The 22,072-nt window shown below is 39.0% G+C and overlaps 1 protein-coding gene across 3 annotated transcripts in view; it reads left to right on the top strand.

Moving 5' to 3' along the window:
• BBOX1 (gamma-butyrobetaine hydroxylase 1) overlaps window positions 1-22,072 on the top strand; it is a 65,906-nt gene that overhangs the window by 22,285 nt on the left and 21,549 nt on the right. For all 3 annotated transcript variants that reach the window (XM_043908294.1, XM_043908301.1, XM_043908286.1), the window contains one exon: window positions 7,236-7,434. In XM_043908294.1, coding sequence (XP_043764229.1) covers window positions 7,236-7,434 — 199 coding nt within the window. The remainder of the gene's footprint in view (window positions 1-7,235; window positions 7,435-22,072) is intronic.

A 22,072-nucleotide genomic window follows, 5' to 3' on the forward strand; every position in this document is an offset into this window, starting at 1 on the left:
TGCACTGCCAACTCGAAGGAAGTCTGAGATATCAATTTTCCTTCCTGACATCCTTCGGTGCTTGTTATCCTTCAACAAATTTTTTCTGAATATCTGGAGTCCAGTTCTTCTTGTAGTATCCCAGCTCTGACTTAACATCAGCTGTGTGATGTTGCATCACTTACCTAAGATACTGATGCCTGTCTCATCCATAAAATGGGAACAGTACTAGAATCTCTATTATGGGGTTGTTGTGAGGATTACATGCGTCACTCCATGTAAAGTGCTTAGAAAGTGCCTAGTAAGTGTGTTAGCTTCTGTTTTTGTAAATGTTTATCACACTGTCCTTTAGTGCTCTTTCATAATTTCCTGTGTTTTCATTTTTTCCAACTGTATGGTCACTCTTGTCATAGGGCTGAACATATATAATATACTAGGTACCTAATAGTCCAGAACAAAAATGTGTTCCTCTTCTTTCAAGCAACTTATAAACTTGTTTATACATTCTCAAGGAGACTTTTCAAGTTTGGCAAAATTATCACCTATAGGAAAGGTTTTATGGATTTCTCTATCTTTTAAAATGCTAAAGGGTGCTCAGATACTGTCTTCTTTTTGGGTTGCTTCATCGTTAGGAAATAAGCAAATATTTTATGAAGGATACAGAACATAGTAGTCTTCTGAAAATCTGTTGAGTGCCAGCCCTGCACTGTACACCAGCAGGAGAAGGAGTTAGGGGCAACAGCCAGGAGTAAATAAAGATAAATGACAGGATCCCTGTAGTTTGCAAGGAGCTTGCAGTCTAGTGAGAGAGAGAGAGAGATGAGGACCCACCTAGCCCACCCTTGCTTACTTTTATACTTCATCTGCGACACCCACGTCTGTCTAGGGTGTCTTAGCCTCAGTGACTTTGAGTTCCTCTGATAAGCTAAGAGATCACCCCTCTTCCTATTGTCTTTCCTATTTGGACACTTTCTCTGCCCTTTGCATGACTGACTTCTCTCACCCCTCAGGATGCAGCTTAAACAGCATCTTTTCAGTTAGACCTTTCTTATCTGCCATGTCTAAGTAGGGTCTCCATCCCACTTCCAGTGATTTTTTTGTCAATATACCCCATTTGTTATGCTCATAGCACTTGCTACAGTGTTTAGTTTTATGTATTTATGTCTTTGCTTCCTTATTTATTCACCTTTTCCCTCCCAAGGGCAGCGATCACATCTATTTTTATTCACTAACACGTTCTCTTTCACATAGCCAAGGCTTTCAACAAACATGTACAGAGTAAGTGAAAGATCCTTTCAGCACACTGTGGTGAGCACTGGGACTGAGCTGTGTATGGTGCTGGGCGCCACAGGAGACAGCCATCCTAGCCCAGTCTTGCAGATCCCAAAGGAGGGCCTCGCAGAAGCTGTCACGGCTGCATCAGTGCTCCTCAGCGCTCTTCTCGTACATGCCAACAGCTTCCTATCACAAGCCTGCCATGCTCCTGGAGGGTCCTCTCTGCCTAAGGGAGCCTGCTTGACCAACACACAGGGAAGGCCAGGAGACCCAGGAATGAATCCCCAGAAACAGCTCTCAACCAATAAGTGGTGGGTATGGGTAGCCTGTGCATCTCCGCTTCCTTGTCTCTGGGTAGGATAACTCTGAATCTGAAGTATAGTCTACAGCATTGCCATGAGGTCCAGCAGTGCTGAGTCCTGGCTGCAAAACCCTCACCTGTTCATCTGAAACTATCACAACACTGTTATTTGGCTATACTCCAATATAAAATAAAAAGTTAAAAAAAAAAAAAAACCACCCATCCAGAGGCCTGCTTCCCTGTTTTACTTCCTCACCTCCTATTGGTGCCTCCAGGGAGACCTCCTTAGTAAATTGTTGTTTATTTTGCTCAGTCATGTCTGACTGTTTGCCACCCCACGGATTGAAGAATGCCAGGCTTCTCTATCCTTCACCATCTCCAAGAGGTTGCTCAAACTCATGTCCATTGAGTTCATGATGCCATCCAACCATCTCATCCTCTGTTGCCCCCTTTTCCTCTAGCCCTCAATTTTTCCCAGCATCAGGATCTTTTCTAATGAGTCAGCTCTTTGCATCAGGGGGCCAAAGTATTAGCGCTTCAGCATCAGTCCTTCCAGTGAATATTCAGGACTGATTTCCTTTAGGATTGACTGGTTTGATCTCCTTGCTGTCCAAGAGACTCTCAAGAATCTTCTCCAGCACCACGGTTCAAAAGCATCAGTTCTTTGGCACTTCATGGTCCAACTCTCACCTTAGTAAGTTGCTTGCATTCAAATCCTCATCTTAGGGTCAGCTTCTGGAAGATTTCAATCTAAAAGAGGACAAATGACCAAGATCTTGGAAGTTAGGTTGAGTTCACTAGACAAGAGACAAGGGTGCCCTTTCCAAAGAGGGCAGCAAGTCCTTAGTGCAGAAAAGAGAATCAAAGCCCTATTTCCACTCAGGTGCCTTTCCACTCCTGGGGGTCAGATTTGGTTTATGGCTGGGCCCCTGCAAGATATCTACAGGAAAAGATAGTAAGCCATCAGCTGATCCTCAGCACATGAGATGAGCTGTTTCAGACAGTTGTTTCAGGCACAGTTCTGTACAGGTGAACAGAAGGTCCTAGATTCATGAAATAACACACTGTAACCCTGCACACCGCATTCATGAATCTTCAACTGAAGAGCTTCTTTGTGTCTTTTCCTTTTTTGAAATACAAGTCAGGATTCAGGAATGTGAGGTTTAACCCTGAAAAGCAAGCCTTGTACAAATGGTTCCTTGAAAGCCAGCATGTAGCCTGTGCATAAATTTTATGATGTGTGAAGCACATGTTCAAGGAAGTATTTATTAGTAGGGCCATAAGTTAAATTAGAAAGGGTGGTTCATGCCTTAAATATTCCGTCATTTTCCATACTGTTTATGTATCCAGACCCAAGTGTGAAATTTAAGTTTACTTTCAATGTATTCACCTGACAAATGATTTCTTCTAGGCCAGTGTGTTTTCATATGGTCCCTGGTGGTGAGGTTTCATGGTTGGGGGAGACTGGGAAAATGCTTCCAAATTACCTTTTCAACATCAGAGTTTCTGTTCAGATATCATAGGATCTACACATAGATCACAGAATGATCCTACTGGTTGGATTTATTAAGATGAAGTTTATTTCTCTTGGAAAACTAGAATATTTTATATTGAGGATGTTATGATGAATTTGGAAACTGGTTAGTCACAATGCTATCCTTGAAAATTACACTTGGCATTACTGAGTCTATCAGTGGCTCATATTAGGACACAGATTCTATGATGGACTGTGGCCCTCGGTCACTGATTTTTGCAAAGCGGCTGTCTAGGTCCACCAAAATATGAGCTATAGTTGGAACACTATAAACTTTGTAGAACTTGAAAGGTACTGTGACCAATCCCTGATAGTAAAATCCTATGAATGTGAAATTATTTATAGTACAGATTGATGTTTATATTAACAGCCTTGCCTTATCTTTAGTCTTTATGTGAATATGGTTAACTTTCCACATGTAAAGAATAACATATTTATTGAAAGAATATAATTCATTCTCTATGAGTTAGATGAGAATATTGGATATTGTGTTTGTATGTCCATGTGTGTTTGAGAGCATGTGTGTGTTACTCTATAACAGGAAAACAACTCATGTAGAAACAAAAATTCATTAAAATACGCTATAAATATATTTTGATGTATATAGTGTGTACCCTAAGCAGTCCTTCTTGAATCCACAAAGTGTTCAAAATACAAAAGTTTTTAAAACATTTACATCTTGTGAAAGTGTTTTTTTCCATCTCTATTTATTACATTTCCCTGCTACGCAGTCACCAAAACTCTCTGGAAAGTGATAATGGCCTTAAGTAAAACTACTGGCATGGATCACTGACTTGTATTGGCATAAATTTTTTGAAAAGAAGCTAGCTGATTTTTAAGCCTTGGTTCATTTCACAAAAGCAGTGAATAGCAATGTTGTTGTGGAGTTGTGCCGTGAAACCTAGCTGTAAAGTTTTTTCTGCATTGAAAGTCCTGACTGGGAGCCAAGGTTTATCTTTAAACACTCAGGCTTGAACATGTCCAGACGAAGTGTTCCTAATTGTAACTTGCCCTGCTTTACTTTTCATCCAGAAAGGAGATTTTCCGTGTAAGGGATAGAGTAAGCTGCGAACATTCAGACATAGGACTTAAAAATACATGTGACAACAGTATTTCAAGGCATCAAATGTTTATTTTCTGCGTAGTTGCTAAAATTACAGACTTTGGAATTAGTCACCTGAAATTGCTTAACTAGCTCTGCAAATCATTAGCTGCTAGACTCAGCTTTCTGTTCCCTTCTCTGTAGCATGGGAATACTGAAACAATCACAGTATTCCTATGTATATTTATTACGGATTTTCAAAAATAATGTATGAAGAGCACCTTGGATTGAAGCTGACTCTAGAAAGTATTCAGCAAATACCAATTGTTATATTATGTATTTTCTTAGTCTACTATGTGCTATGCACTATACCAGACTCCTTGCATAAACTCATTGCATGGTTAACATATGACCTTCAAGGCAAATATTAGTATGGTTATTTTATTAGGGATGGAAGATCAGATAAAAGACAAAGAAACAAGCTGGTAAGGGGCAATATGATGACTCAAGTCCAAGTCTCTTTAGCTCCAAGTCCTTTATTCTATTCATGTCCTAGTTCATATAGTATCAATTACATGTGGCTATTTAAATTAAAATTTGTGTGTGTTTGCTCAGTTGCATCTCTTTGCTAGTCCATGGACTGTAGCCCACCAGTATCCTCTGTCCATAGAATTTTCCAGGCAAGAATACTGGAGTGGGTTGAGATTTCCTACTCTAGGAGATCTTCCCAACCCAGGCATCAAACCCGTGTCTCTTGTGTCTCCTGCATTGGCAGGCGGATACTTTACCACTGTGCCACCTAGGAAGCCCAAATCAAAGTTTAAGTCAGTTTAAATTAAATGAAGGAAAAAACTCAGTCCCTCAGTTCCACTATCGATATGCCAGGTCTCAATACCCACATATTGTTAGCAGCTACAGTACTGGATGGTACAGAAAGAAAATAGTTCCAGCATCTCAGAAAGTTCTACTTGACAACACTGCAGTCTGGACCATACTATCTCTCCAGGCTGATTTTCTCTCAATAAGACATGAAATTTTTCTTTTAAGTATTATAACAAGGCTCATCAATAAATTACTTAACCCTTTGTAATAAAGACATCACACATTGCAGTACATGACCATGTAGACCACAGCTAATCCATCTAGCAGTCTATACAGGAATGAAAAATTTGCTCTTAGCCAGATTATTACAGTGCCCAAGATATGAGAACTCCTCAGCCATAGTTTAGATGATCTTTCTATCCAATAATAAGAACCCATAGTGATGGGATATCCTAAAGTCAATGTGAAAATCTCATCTACCTCTAATGCTCTATGGACTTACAGTTTTCATTTGGGGCTAAATAAGCTTAAAGTTGTTTTCAATATTTTTTAAGATTCTAGGTATAGTCCACTTAGGTGTAAGGTTTGGAAAGAGGAGATAGTGATTTATCATTTTTCTCTTTAACACTGATACTTTGCCCAGGAAACTTTTCTCTTTATGGGAAGCCAAATGACTTTTCTATCCATGTAGCCAATAAGCAGTATTTATGACATTTATCACCTTCTTTTCACAGGCCTTTATGATGGGTATCAAATATTACAATCTGGAGACTGTAAATGCGAAGGGCAAATAGGAGTGGCAAAGCAAAAAACCATAAAATCCAATATTCAAAAGTCAAGCAGATCTCCTCTTGAACAGAAGTTCTTTCATATAAATCCAACTCTTGTTAGAGAGCAGAGTGGTACAGCGCAAGCATGCTGGGCCCATAAAAACCAGCTCTGTCTGATTTTAGAAGAAATAGCTGAGGCATGAGGGACAGACATGGGGAACTTCATGTGTTTAAAAGAATAACTGGCATCATAGAAGGAGCATTAATGAGGGATCAGAAGATCTGATATTTCAGATCTTCTGAATGTACTTCTTGAATAGTATCTTGAATGTACTTCAACTATAGCATCCAACAAATTGTGTACTTTTGTTTGGTTTGTCACCTTTGAGTCTGTCTAATCCATACTGTTGTAGGTGGCTTATCTTCACTATCTTACTGCTTTTATTTATTTGTTTTTATCAATTTTTATTATTGTTACTTTATGACATATTGTGTTTTAATGGTCACCTTCCATGTCCAAGTCTTCCATAGATAAAGAGTTCCTGAAGATTTACTGCCTGGTGGCTAAGTCGGTAAAGAATCCGCCCACAATGCAGGAGACCCAGGTTCGATCCCTGGGTCAGGAAGGTCCCTTTGAGAAGGAAATAGCAACCTACTCTAGTATTCTTGCCTGAAAAATCCCATGGACAGAAGAGCTTGGTGGGCTACAGTCCATGAGGTCGCAGAGTCAGATACAACTCAGCAACTAAATCACTACCACCAAACACCACCATCAGGCTTATTGAAAAAATAAACCAACAAAAAATTATTGGGTAGCTAATAGAATCAAGAAAGACCAATAACATGTTTTACACCCTCCACCCCCCCAAAAAAATTATGAGTATATTCCAAATTGTTCTAATCTCATTGTTACCACTTTAATCAGCCTGCTCTGGCAAAACAACATGGCCCAACTTTTCCTCTCAATGGATAGCTTTTGCTGACTCCCATGAACAAGTTGACCCCAGAGAAAGCTTCTTATCAGTTGAAATAAGAGAAAGGAGGGGCAGTTCCTACCATGGCAAACACCGCCCACCCGCCCAACCCCTAGGGATAGGCATAGGCTATTCTAACACATCATTCTCATTTTCTCTCTATTTGGAATTGAGTAATTTAACTTGGCTGTTAAAAATGCACAGTATTTCAAGGTTATTTCTAAGCAATGTCCAGGCAGAGAAGCCCTAAGGACATAAGTATCAAGAACCATCCACAAGATAAACATTCTCTTGACAAAGTGCTATAGTGAACACCAGTCATGGGTCTTGCACACTGGCAGGCAGAAAGCCTGAGTACACTGGCCTGGATCCAGGGAAGAAGAGCTGGTAATTTGGGCATTTCTAATATGATTGAACTTTAGTCTGTTCCGTGATAGATCAAAGGTCAGCTTCAATAAACTAGTTCCTTCTCTGAAGTTCTCATTGTATGTTAAAACCGTGTTTTTAACACTGGTTTCTCCTTTTTCATAACTCACAGAGTGTCAGTACTGGGGCTCAGAGTTCCAGCTGCCTACTCTGGATTTCGAAGATGTTTTAAAAGACGATGAGCATGCATACAGGTGGCTCTCCAGCCTCAAGAAGGTTGGCATCGTGCGACTCACAGGAGCAGCTGACAAACGAGGAGAAGTTTTAAAACTCGGGAAAAGGATTGGTTTCCTTTATCTCACATTTTATGGGTGAGTCACCAAATAGTTGGTATTCTGCCATGACAGAGAGAGTTGGATATATTTTTCAGGCAGGGGACTCTTTTGATTGATGATATAAAAATGTCTACACTGTTTTGAACGGGAAGCAAGATGAGAGTCTAAAAAGTGGGATTTCTCTAAGCATGACTGGAATGACATCAGACACCAAAGATACGGTAGTTAAAGGTGGAAGATTCGTTTACTGAGGCCACCAAAACAGAATATCACAGACTGGGTGGCTTAAACAGCTGAAGTTTATTTCCTCCCAGTTCTGAAGGCCAAAGTTCAAGATCAAGGTCTTGGCAGCTATGGGCTTCCCAGGTGATGCAATGGTAAAAAATCTACCTCCAGTGTAGGAGATGCAGCAGATTTGGGTTTGATCTCTGGGTTGGGAAGATCCCCTGGAGGAGGAAATGGCAACCTACTCTAGTATTCTTGCCTGGGAAATCCCATGGACAGAGGAGCCTGGTGGGCTAACACTCCACAGGGTCACAAAGAGTCAGACACAACTGAGTGACTGAGCACACATGTACATTGGCAGGTGTGGTTCTTGGCGAACGCTCTCCTCCTGACTTGCAGTTGGTCACTTTCTCACTGTATCTTCATATGGTCTTTCCTCTGGGTATCTGCACTCTTGGTATCTCTTCCTTTTATAAAGACATCAGTCCTATTGGATTAGGGCTCCATCCTTGAGATTTCATTTAACCTGGAGTTCCCTGTCAGTCCAGTGATTAGGACTCCACACTCTTACTTTAGAGGGCCTGGATTCAATCCCTGGTCCAAAAAAATAATATTTCATTTAACCTTAATCCCTTCTTAAAGGCTCTGACTCCAAATATAGTCACATTGAAGGTCAGCACTTCATCACATGAATTTGGGGAGGACACTATTCAGTCCATAACAAGTGAAGTAGAAGACTATTTCTGCAATATGTTTTAAAAATATTCAGCTTTACAAAAGTGAAAGTTTATTAAGTTTTACCTCCCAAGAGTTGGTGCAAAATGAAGTTGGGCCCTGAGGAAGTGAAACCAGCCAGCAGATGTGTTAGATAAAACTAACGAGCAGAAAATTAAGTCTACACACTTTAGCAAGTAACAGGAAATATTATAATCGATTTTAACTTTGGAACAAGAGGCCATTTGCAAAAGAATTGCCTGGAAGGTAACATTAATTATGGATAATAAAACACTAACAACAGGAAACACTTATCTGGAAGTGGGGGTATTCATTAGGGTAAGCCTGTCATTTGAGATGAATACACTTATTCCTGGGCTCAGAGTAGAGGGCACTAAAAGCAAAAAGGACCTCCAAAAGGCAAAGGTCGCAGGCTGGTAGCACACAGGCAGTATTCAGATGTGTTTTGTTTGGCCCACATAATGTTGAAAGAAAATGAAATTAGTCATCTCCCGTCAAAAACTGGGAGAGTTTACATTAAATATGGGTCTGACTTTTCTTGAAAAATCAAATATAGCAACAACTGAGCTTAACCCCTGCTTGCCAATAACCTGCAGGATATTAAAAAAAAAAAGTCTGAATCCTGAAGTGAACACATTTTCACACTCCAGTTTCACACATTCTGTCCCCACTCCTGCCTCAGACCTGCAAGTCCCTGCCAGTCTTTGACTTTGCCCCTAGGTCAGCTAATCGAGGGCAAGACCTCATCTGCAGGTAATCAGAAGGTCAAAAATCTTCAATCAGACTTCTCTGGTGGTACGGGGATGAGAATCTGCCTGCCAATGCAGGGGACGCGGGTTTGATCCCTGGCCCGGGAAGATCCCACATGCCATGGAGTAACGAAGCCCGTGTGCCACAACTACTGAGCCTGCACTCTAGAACTGAAACCATGGAGCCACGTGCTTCATCTACTGAAGCCCGAGTGCCCTAGTGCCTGTTCTCCACAACAAGAGAAGAAACTGCTGTGAGAAACTCATTCATCACAACAAAGAGTGGCCCCCATTCACTGTAACTACAGAAAAACCCATGAACAGCAATGAAAACCCAGAGCAGCCAAAAATAAAACAAACTAAAAAGTTTTTAAAATATTCAGTTCCCAGTGATTTGAACAAATTTATTCATGGCAGATGACTATCATGTTTAAGCAAGAATTACCTAGTCTCCATTCCTACCCCAGGAAGTTACTTTTACTATCAGCAAGTTTGTTGTACAAAATTTTTATCTGCTCTACATCTGCAAGAATTGAAGGTGCCTTTAGAGATAACTAACCAGGTCTGACCCTGCTTTGCTTCTGAAATCAGATGAGATCGGGCGCATTCAGATGATAAAGAGTTTGCCTTCAGTGTGGAAGACCCAGGTTCTATCCCTGGGTTGGGAAGATACCCTAGAGAAGGAAATATTCTTTCCTGGAATTGCACTCCAATATTCTTGCCTGGAAAATCCCGTGGATGGCAGAGCCTGGCAGGCTACAGTCCATTGGGTCGCAAAGAGTCAGACACAACAGAGTGACTTCACTTTAGAGATAACAGCAGTTAAAAGAGACAAAGGAGAAAGAGTCTTGAAATTATTAAGAGCTTCGACTGTATTATTTGTTCTTTATTTTTCACAGCTTTTTGAAATAGATGTTATCTCTGAGTTCACTGAAGAGGAAGCTGGGGCCCAGAAAATTAAACTATACCCCCAAGGTCCTACAGATAGTAAATAAGGAACCAAAGCTAGAATCTGGGTCTGTTCAAGCCCTGGGCTTCCTAGTCTACCTCACTAGCAATAAAATATGAAGGAAGAACATGGAAAGGATGCTTTCAGGCACTGGAGGTAAACGGACCACTTCAAAACCAATCTTTTCTATGTTGTTTTACTTCATTTTTACTTGCTGACACCAGACTTTTGCATTGATGCCAACACATTTCATAATTTCATTACAGTGGCCAAATTTGGGGGCTCTGTTATGCTTGCCTAACTTCCACCCCCATCCATCACACTAAGGGTCAGATTCTTAGTCCTTATTTATGACTTGTGTTTTGTTTTGTTTGTCAAAGTCTTAATAACTCAGCCACTGATCTCATATTGAGCAATTTACTGGAATAAATGCTAAAGGTTTGTTGTCAACATATCAGACTTCCTACTACAATTCCACCTCCTTTGTCCAAGATCATTGCAACTGACCAAATTGTGTGTGTGCAAAGTCATCTCCGACTCCATACAAGTCCCCTATGGACTGTAGCCCGCCAGGCTTCTCTGTCCATGGAATTCTCCAGGCAAGAATAGTGGAGTGGGTTGCTGTGCCCTCCTCCAGGGCATTTTCCCAACCTAGGGATCGAACCTGCATCTATTATATCCCCTGCATTGTAAGGCAGGTTTTTTATCACTAGCGCCACCTGGGAAGCCGCTGACCAAATAGGTTGCCTACTAAATCTCCCCTTCAGCAGCTTTCTTCCCTATATCTCTCCAACTATACCACACTCCAGGACATGACTTTCTTTCTATTTTACTTCTTCTTCCACTAATGATAACCAAAATCTCTTTTATTTGTTTTTTATTTTTGGTAATTTCTAATCCTCAACTTCAAGAACTTACAGAAAACAGTTATGCTGTTGCTGCTATTGTTGTTTTAGCTTAGATTTTGTTTGCTTATTTGCTTTGGGAAGGGGGTTGTCAACACAATGAGAAAACTGAATGTTTTCCCTAAAGTTATTTGCCTCTTCTATATTGAAGTTAGGGTAACATGAGATTTTTTAAAAGGAGAGATATTTAGGACAATGTTTCTCAACCTAGGCTGCACAGTGAAATAGCCAATTAAAAAAAAAAATCTGAGTCCCATCTCCAGAGATTTTTTTTTTTTTTAAACAAGACTTGGATTTGGCCTGGGTAGCAGGAATTTTAAAACTCAGCAGGTGATACTTATTTGCATCAAAGGTCTAGAGCCTCTGGTTGAGAGGAAGGGTAGTTCAAGAGAAGGCAGGTCTCAGTTAGAGCTTGGGTTCTTTACAACCTCTGCATTCTCACAGTTATGTAACTAAACAGCAGTTGTCATGTTCTTCTTGGTTCTGTGGTAATGCCTGGACATGACTTAACTTTATAACATAATCAGTAGCTGCCTTATACAGGGTCTCTCCCTTTCATATCTTTATTTCTCTACTGGCCTTACTTTTGTTTGAAAAATAACTGGTTGGTGAGTGAACAGAAAGAATAAATGAAGGCAATAAATAATGGAGACGAGGGACTGCCAAAAGTACGAGCGGGACAGAGAAAGGAAAATGGGGAATGTTAAAGGTAAACTTTGCTTTCCGGGTAGATTTTTCAAGGAGGCTGGTTTCTACTCTTACTAACATGCCAAAAACAATAATAGCTTGCTACTTCACACTTGCTTGCCTTGGGAAACTAATACCCACCTAGTACTTTTCCTTTCAAATAGGGTTACTAGTTCAGAAAATTTGAATTGCATGGGTCTAAACTGAGAATTATAGTATCTGATTTTGGGTTCTGACTGTCATCTCCATTCTTATATGATTGGCTGGATAAATAAAAATAATAGATTCCAGAACTTTGTGTAGTCTTAGTATATAGTAGGCAAGGAATAAATATTTATTGAATAAATTCTCACCTAGGTTTAAAAGGACTGTAAAGCAGTAGATGAATGCAATAATTATTAGAGGATTTCATAATTATAAAATTATATACACCTAAATCAAAATGGCAATAGCTTTGAGGGTAAAGTTTACATCATGTTCCAGATGTGTATTTTCTCAGATACTTGTCATTTTTTTAACTGTGCATCATCTAGGTGATATTTTTTCAGGCAGCCATGTGAAATGCTCAGTAACCTTATTCCCTTAATGATGAAATCTTTCCTGGGAGAAAAGAATAAGATTTGGTAAAGAAACTCCCATTATCAGTTTTGTCAAATATATATATATGTGGAGCAGTATGTAAAAAGATAACATTTTCAGGAGGATTTAAACATTTGACTTGGAGCAACATAGTTTTTACAAAGTAAGGCCAAAAACCTCATTCCATGTCCCTGACGCCCACCCCAAAGGAACAAAAATAGCTGTCTGGATCTTTTCTTTATTGAAGAAATTATCTGAATTTATGACATAATTTAACCCAATGGGAAATAGTCATTGTAAATTACACTCCACTGCCACTGTCAAGTTAGAATAAAGCATTCAAGGAAGCATCCCACAGAGTAAATCTGAAAATAAGTATAATCAATGAAAGAGAATGTCTTGGTTGGTGGTATTGTCCTACACATCCATGCAACAATTGAATACTTTGCCATGTGCAAAACATCACACCAGCATTTTGTTCTGAGCCAGATTTGGGTTACTACTTATGCAAAATTATCTTTGGCGATTCTTGTATGTGGTGGTGGTGGTTTAGTCTCTCAGTCGTGCCCAACTCTTGTGACCCCATGGACTGACTAAAGCCTTGCCAGCCTCCTCTGTCCATGGGATCCTCCAGGCAAGAATACTGGAGTGGGTTACCATTTCCTTCTCCAATTCTTGTATGTGGATTAGTGTAAATAGTTGAGTTGGCTTCCTCTAGATAATGTAGAACAGTAAGTGAAAGTCGCTCAGTTGTGTCCAACTCTTTGTGATCCCATGGACTATACAAGTCCATGGAATTCTCCAGGCCTGAGTACTGGAGTGGGTAGCCTTTCCCTTCTCCAGGGGATCTTCCCAACCCAGGGATTGAACCCAGGTCTCCCACATTGCAGGTGAATTCTTTACTAGCTGAGACACAAGGGAAGCACATAGAACAATACATATCGCATAAGACCAAGGAATAAACTATCAAGGAGTCCTTGACTTTTGGCATTACAAATGAGGGAACAAGACAGGCAATATATGCCAACAGTAGTTAAAAGGTAGCACAGAGCTAAAGGGTGGTGCTCTCCTGGTCTGCTGAAAGCACGGTGATGATGGGGTGATATTCAGCAATTAATATGGCAACTGGAGAGAAGGAAGCCAGGGCTCCTCAAACTTACACAGGCTACCAGTGTATAAATAGGTGTGATACTGATACATACATATTTAATTACAACTGTATAATTCCGTACAGCTCCTTCTCCCCACCACAAGCCAACTCAACATATATGCAAACCATGCAAGGGAACAACTACAGCATAGTTCTTTCCTCACTTTGCTAGGATTACTTTTCCCCCTTCCTACTTCACCTTCTTTCTGGCGTGCACCTCTCTCACTTTTCCATCTCTCTGCCTTAACCCTGTCTACAAACAACCTGTTCCAAGTCCTCCTCTGTTTTTGGCTCCTTTTTGGTCTTTCATGCCCTTCTTGCTTGGCCTACTCATCTTCCTCTTCCTCTATTCTAACCACACTCACACTACATCTCCCCTTGCCCTAGCAGCCTCTACGACTCTAGGGAAGAGAACCCTTTTCCCAGCCTCAGCTCTAGCAGCACCTCATGCTCAATCCTGGGCATTATAAGAAAACGAAATATTAATAAGTATTTTATTCCACTTCCTAGGAGCCAGTTTTGCATTCTGAATGGCTTATCCAGAAAAGAGAGTTGAAAAGTCTCCTCTCTCCCATATGTTCATAGCATCTAGTTAGGCACTTTTCTGTTTCCTGTAAGAGATTCCATTCTTATGGATAATGCATATAGTGTAGAAAAAAGTGAATTATTCTGTTGTAAGATATCACTACTGCTTGTTGGACTGTAGTAATGTTTGCTGGTCATTGTCTTTTGAAACTGTAAAATATATGACAACACTGAGAAATTCAGATGGTCTTCCCTAAAAAGGCAAAACCATAACCTGAGAGTTCCTTCTCTAATTAGTTGGACAATTAATGTGTGTGTGTGTGTGACAGAGATGGGATAGGGGAAGAGGATTAAACATCATATTTTTTAAAGTGTTTACCATTAGCATCGTGTGTTAACTAGTTATCTTGCTGTTACTACTAGCCAGGACAACCTTTGACAATAAGTTTATCTCATTGCCATTGCTACTGTCATATTGAACTTCTTGCAGGTAGGAATGGTGGCCTGATCAGGCCACCATTTTTCTTTATAACTAGCTTGGTGCCTCACACACATTTATCTCTCAGGAAATGTTAATAAAAGGGAATATAAGCTATGATGTTAAGGAATTCCATTTGATCAAGATATCAAAAATTCTTTTTTAGCGTTATCAACATTTAACAGTCCTCAGTTTAAAATTAACCTCATGAACAACTCACCAGAAAGTCAGGCAGAAGAGAACACAAATTTCAACCTTAGCTAGCAAGATTTCTTTCCAGATCAGAGCCCAGAAGTTCAGTTCTTTCTTCTTCCTAATCTTATTTTCTAGCACAAGCAAGATGCAGTAACACATGCAACAAGGATTAGACTAATAAGAATAATAATACATTTTTCTGGAACAGTAACATCAGGAGTAAGACAAAGATGGTAAGAAAGAGATAAGAGAAAAGAAATTTCTGGATTTTGGTGGTAGCCAAATTTTATCTTGTGGAGACAAGCATGAAAGTGATATAAATATTGAATAAAACTTATAAGATCACAAATTGTAGTGGAAAAATATAAATATTTTGAAACACTTCATTTCAAAAAGTTTAGGAAAGAATTAAGGACTGAATACCCCAGACCATCTGTATTGCCTAACTGCCCAGAGAGCTGCCCACAGGACCGATAAGGAAACAGAGCTTAATCATGGCTTCACCACCACCTATTTGCAGGTGAGAAGCTGGTCTAAACTTACGTAATTTCCCACAGTTCTATCATTCTCTTCTAGCAAGAACTTGTTTCTCTTTTCTAAGGGAGTGTTTTAATACCTATCAGGCTCTTCGAGGCCTTTGGATGAAAAGTTGCCGGAAAAAATGTAAAATGCTACTCTTACTGCTGACATCTACATCTGCATGAGTGCCTTGCATGCAGTCTTCATCAGATGAATCAAAAAATATCAAACAGCAAATGTTTCTATTGGGCTGTTTGTCAAATACACCAGCCAGGCCAGTTAAGAATTAGCAATATTGAAATGGCCTCTGGGGAAAACAAGTATATCTCCCATCCAGCATTCACTGGATTTCTGCTAGCATTTCTGTAAGCCAGCCCAGCAGCATTTCACACATTAATTTGTTTTAGAGATTGAGGATGTATGAGTGAAAATATGATATTCTTTGGCATCTGGCCCCTTAGAAATAACTCCTACCATTAGTACTCCCTCCAAATCTGACTTTGAAACAACTACTTGCTTGATGTACATGTTACTAGAAAACATTTCTAAAGTGTGGGGACTGAACAGGGAAAGGAAAAACAAGTTTACCCATTTTGCTGAAGTTTCTAGCCAAGCAGTTGCTTCAGGAAACCACACAACCCTTCTTGAATAAAAATGGCTTCTGAGTTAGAAAAGACCAATCTAGAAGCAATTCAGACGTGAGAAGAAAACAAAGAAAACTTATCTGAGTTCTGAATTGAGTTGTGATTTCATCCTAGTTTGTGAAAAATTTGCACTGAGATTTCTTAGTGAGTTGTTTTAAATTTAGCACAGTATTTAAGGATGGGAGGGAGGGTATTTAAAATGTGTTCTCTTCTGAGTATTAGGGTTTCCTAAGCAGGAGAGCAGGCTATGTTCTTTTCGCCATTGTGAATCCCGGTTTGTGTTATCAGCCAAGAGTGAGTCCCTGGAGTTCCTTCTGTAATATTAGGTTTTGCAGTTAATGCCAACAAAACCACTTGAGTATGAGGTCATCTCATGAATGAAAGGAAAAATAATTTCTGTGTCTCATGCTCCTCTAGAAATCACTTGAGGAAATTTATAAGCTACCCTAATAAAGCGGTTGCTTCTCCAATCCCCGTTACCTCCTTGGTAATACTCTATGATGTCAAGACCAGCAGCTGCTGTTACTGGGATGCGAGAAAATAATTTTCCATTAAGCACCTTTTATGTGCTAAGTATTGAACTCCATGCTTTACGTCATGATCTTGAATCTTGACACTTCTGATAAGAATCGTTATCCCCATTTTAAAGGTCAGGAAACTGAAGCAGATCAGTTGCTAACTCAGGTTTACTTGACTCAGCAGTCTGCAGTCTTGCCTGTACACCATGCTACTACGGTGGTTTGTTGTTATTAACATTTTCTCATAGTTTCTAGTGCCATAATAATTGTTGACTATCAAATGTGGCTTCTACTCATACTGCAAACCCAGAGGCAGGGAAGTAATTTGACAGGCTTATGTGGAAAGTCCTCAAACTAAACCATAATGACAGCATCAGTATTCATTCCCTTCTCCTCTATTAAGCTCAAATTATAGCCAACTGTTTATGCAAAGGGAAAATGACAATTGACAAAGAACCAGATAACTTGTTACAAGAAAAGATGAAGTTTATATTTTAATCTTTCACATTATTTATTAAACTATCATCCAGTTCTTGCTCTGGTGAAATAAATTAAGCAGTTTTCCTCCCCCCAACCCCCCAGAAAACCGTTAAATATGCTTAATATGGAATTCTAATAGATTTTTTTGCAATGGACTACAATTAAGTTTTTCATAACGAAGGCCTTTTGAACTTTGGAGCAAATTGCTGTAACTGTTTATGTTTTTAAAAGTAGTTGTCATCTTCCTATCATTTATGTGTGTTTGGTTCTCAGTCATGTCCGATTCTTCATGACCCCATTGACTGCAGCCTGCCAGGCTCCTCTGTCCGTGGGCTTTTTTTCAGGCAAGAATATGGGAGTGGGTTGCCATTCCTCCTCCACAGATCTTCCCAACCCAGGGATCGAACCCTCATCTCATTCATTGGCAGGCAGATTCTTTACCACTAAGCCACCTAGGAAGCCCATCTTCAACTTGATTGCTGAGAGTATTATTAACCTTTAAAAATAGACTATAAAAAATACTTCTTAGGGTAGAATATAATATGGATAGAGAAAAATCACATAAAACAAATGTATATTTTAATGAATTACTAAGGCAAACACTCTTAAATACCATCCAGGTCAAGAAATAGAACACTGGCAGCCACTCTACAACCCACCTACAAGTCCTAACCAATCACAAACCTTCCTTTTCTCCCCCATGTAATAGGTCCCTTGAATTTTAAGGTATTCACTACCATATTCACTTACATATTTTTCTGGTTTAAAGTATGATCACCCCAGTGTGACTCCCTTATCACTAAAGTTTGGTTTCCCAACTTTTTAGTTTTGACGTCTTTTTTCCTTACCTAACAATTGATTCTATTTGTAAATATAAATTTGTTATTCAGCACCAGTGCTATGTCAATGTATTTCTATTCACTTTAGTTGCCTGAAGCCCATTCTCTTGTAAATTTCTCTGGAAGAACTCATGGGAACAATATTCTCTGAATTCTTGCATGTTGAAAGCAGCTTAAGAACTTTATACTTGAAAATCAGCTTGGCTAAATATCAAATTCTTGGCTTATAGCATCTCTAACATGTCCATATGATTTTATTAGTAATTTCTTTTCCTTATAAGTAATTTGGTATTTCTACCTAGATCCCCTCAGATTTTTTCTTTCAAGAGTATTGATTTTACAGACTATGTCTTGGTGTTGGTTACTCTGAGGCAACTTTTTCAGAGAGTATTTGGACTGATCTTTCAACGTAAAGTGTCAAATATAATTTTTTTAATTTTAAGAATTTTTAAAATTGTTGTTTTTAGAACTTGCTCTCTTTTAGTTTGGGTTTCTTCTTTTGAGGACATCTATTATGTACATATTAATCTTCTTTGCCTATCCTCTTAATTTGTTACTTTCTCTCCAATACTTCTTATCTCTTCCCTTTTTTTGACATTTAAATTCTTCTCCTTTTCATCCTCTAGCTATCTAAAGGCATTATTTGTTGTGCTTATTTGATCTTGCATTTCTTCTAATTTAGCCTTCATTTTTAAAAAAATTTTTAATTTTTTTTCTTTTCTGAGTATATCACCCCATTTTTAGTTTCTAATTCTTATGTAAGCTATTCTTCCATGTAGTGTACCAAAGTTTTCTGGATTCATTAGAAGTAACTATATGTAGAAAACAAACTAGAAATAGGGATAATTATATTTTATGCTCATCTTTTGGGGTCATATCCTTCTGGTACATATTGTCTATGGGTATGCTATTTTGATTTATTCTTTCCCTCTAAAAAACAAATATGAAACTAAACCTTAATCATCTCTATGTTGCTCATTTTTATAAAAAAAATTTGTTTTCTTAATGGTTAAAAGGGGATATGATTCAGAAAACTTCTGTAATTTATTGTTTTATGTCAGATTTTACAACGATGGCTGATAATATTCTTCTTCTCCTTCTCCCAGTCCTTCTCCTTTCCTTTCATCCAGATCTTTTCCCTTTGTCCCTGTAATATTCATTTAGGGTCTTTTTCTCAGAAGGGAGCTTTATCGTAGAAGGGAGTTTGGTAAGTTTTTAGAGTTTATGGGGCCCAGACTATTCCAACTCCTTACCATAGACCTCTTGTATTCAGCCATGCTGGAATGTGAAAATTCTCTCTCAGACTTAATTGTCGTTCTCAAATTGCCCTACTGCACTTTCCACTGACTATGTTTGTGATTTGGAAATTTTCCAGAGCCATCAGATATCTAGTTCCTTCTCTCTGCTTCCTCCTACATAATTGGTGATACCGTGTATTATGGCTTTGGAGGGTCCATCTCTATACCCTAATAGAATGAGATTTTTTGGTAAGACTTTGCAGGGCTATAAGGGAATCAGAAATGTGAAGGGAAGCCAAGGAGTAAATCCTGTCGGTCTAGCCCAGTTGACATCCTCTTTCTCATCCTGTGATAGACCATATTCTCTCCCTCCACTGGGCCTTCTCATAAGCTATTTTTTTCTAGCTGTGATGACCCTTATCAGTTCAGTTCAGTTCAGTCACTCAGTCATGTCCGACTCTTTGCAACCCAATAGACTGCAGCACTCCAGGCCTCCCTGTCCATCATCAACTCCCAGAGACTACCCAAACTCATCTCCATTAAGTCGGTGATGCCATCCAACCATCTCATCCTCTCTTATTCCCTTCTCCTCTTGTCTTCAATCTTTCCCAGCATCAGGGGCTTTTCAAATGAGTCAGCTCTTCGCATCAGGTGGCCAAAGTATTGGAGTTTCAGCTTCAACATCAGTCCTTCCAATGAACATTCAGGACTGATTTCCTTTAGGATGGACTGGTTGGATCTCCTTGCAGTCCAAGGGACTCTCAAGAGTCTTCACCAACACCACAGTTCAAAAGTATAAATTCTTCGGTGCTCAGCTTTCTTTATAGTCCAACTCTCACATCCATACATGACCACTGGAAAAACCATAGCCTTGACAAGATGGGCCTTTGTTGGCAAAGTAATGTCTCTGCTTTTTAATATGCTGTCTAGGTTGGTCATAACTTTCCTTCCAAGGAGTAAGCATCTTTTTATTTCATGGCTGCAGCCACCATCTGCAGTGATTTTGGAGCCCAAAAATATAAAGTCAGCCACTGTTTCTCCATCTATTTGCCATGAAGTGATGGGACCAGATGCCATGATCTTAGTTTTCTGAATGTTGAGCTTTAAGCCAACATTTTGTCTCTTCTCCTTCACTTTCATCAAGAGGCCCTTTAGTTCTTCTTCACTTTCTGCCATAAGGGTGGTGTCATCTGCGTATCTGAGATTATTGATATTTCTCCTAGCAATCTTGATTCCAATTTGTGCTTCATCCAATCCAGCATTTCTCATGATGTACTCTGCATATAAGTTAAATAAGCACAGTGACAATATACAGCTTTGATGTACTCCTTTTCCTATTTGGAACCAGTCTGTTGTTCCATGACCAATTCTGTTGCTTCCTGTCCTACATACAGATTTCTCAAGAGGCAGGTCAGGTGGTCTGGTATTCCCATCTCTTTCAGAATTCTCCAGTTTATTGTGATCCACACAGTCAAAGGCTTTGGCATAGTCAATAAAGCAGAAATAGATGTTTTTATGGGACTCTCTTGCTTTTCTGATGATCCAGCGAATGTTGGCAATTTGATCTCTGGTTCCTCTGCCTTTTCTAAAACCCAGCTTGGACATCTGGAAGTTCATGGTTCACATATTGTTGAATCCTGGCTTGGAGAATTTTGAGCATTACTTTGCTAGTGTGTGAGATGAATGCAATTATGCAGTAGTTTGAGCATTCTTTGGGATTGCCTTTCTTTGCGATTGGAATGAAAACTGAGCTTTTCCAGTCCTGTGGCCACTGCTGAGTTTTCCAAATTTGCTGGCATATTGAGTGCAGCACTTGCACAGCATTATCTGTTAGGATTTGAAATAGCTGAACTGGAATTCCATCACCTCCACTATCTTTGTTCATAGATGACCCTTATGCTTCTAGGTAAATCCTACCCAATCTTCATGTCTCTACTTGATGGTCATTTCTTTACTCTCATAACATCCTGTAAGTTAACTTTGGAAGATAAATCACACTAATTTGTCTTCCCCACAGACTATCAGTTTCATGAGGTGCAAATACCAAGTCTATTCAATTCTGTATCCTCAGTTCCTGGCCACTAGTAAGTGCCTAATAAATAGTACTGGAAATATAAGTAACTGGAGGTCTAATGAGTGACTACATCCAGGAAGTCACATGTGGAAATGTCACAAATATAGTTAGAAACAATAAGCAATAGAATATTCTTTGGATGGTTAACTATACAACATTTTAGTTTAACTAGAAGAGCATTTTCCATGTTAAAATTTAAAAACAAAAAAAATACATGACCATTATATTTTTGACCCAATGGGATATATAATGATGTTCCAAAGAGGACGTTCTTTCTTAATCCAACCAGAAGAACTTGCTGTATTAGAGGCTATAGCTGCTAGGGACAAGAAATTTAGGTGGCAGGTTTATAACATCCCTTCATATAAGTACTACTTCAAAAAAGAAAAAGATTAGAAATGAATTCAGCTTGATTTTCCAAGTATGAGCCACTAACCAAGAGTATAAATTCATCACCAAGGGTATAAAGAAAAAAAATCTACCAAAAGCAAAATTTCAGTACTCCATACATATTGAAGGATTCAAATTCATCACAAAACACTATTAATATTATGAAATACCATGGTATCTATGAATGGTCATTTAAATTAGGGTAAATCTAGTAAATTAGCACTCAAACCAATTTCATGAAATACTGTCTTAAAATCATGACTTTAATGTACAGAAGCTTTTAACAAACTCTTGAATAGAAGAAAAAATATAAGGGAAAGTTCTAAGTATTAATAAATGTTTAGAATGACATGAACAGCTCAGTGAAAATACACAGGTTTATTTAATGCAGCCTTTGGCAAAAACAGTATTATTTGTTCAGTGACAATTACCTGCCCCAGGGCAATGCCAACCAAGTCTATACCACTGGATCTAGATGCTACACTGAGCCTGCTTCCCCAGCTTTAGAACAATCTGGTCCTCCACTTCTATTGCATCATAACTCCTGATAATCTGCTTTAGTTGTTTCCTTACTTAGAATTCGAAGAATATGTCACTAATGAGAGGTGCTTTTGTAGGTACACCCTAATCTCATTAAGGCCCACAAGTGGGCTTTTAAAAAATGCTTTCTACATAGGCCAATGGATCATGTTTGCATTTATTTCTACTGTGTTTTATTGGAGATTTGGATTTGAAAAGGATAAGTGAAAGCTTAGAGTCATAGACAGTCAGCAGCAGCCTTCCTGGCATGATTCA

Source organism: Cervus elaphus, chromosome 1 (genome assembly GCF_910594005.1).
Source record: "Cervus elaphus chromosome 1, mCerEla1.1, whole genome shotgun sequence".
NCBI lineage: Eukaryota > Metazoa > Chordata > Mammalia > Artiodactyla > Cervidae > Cervus > Cervus elaphus.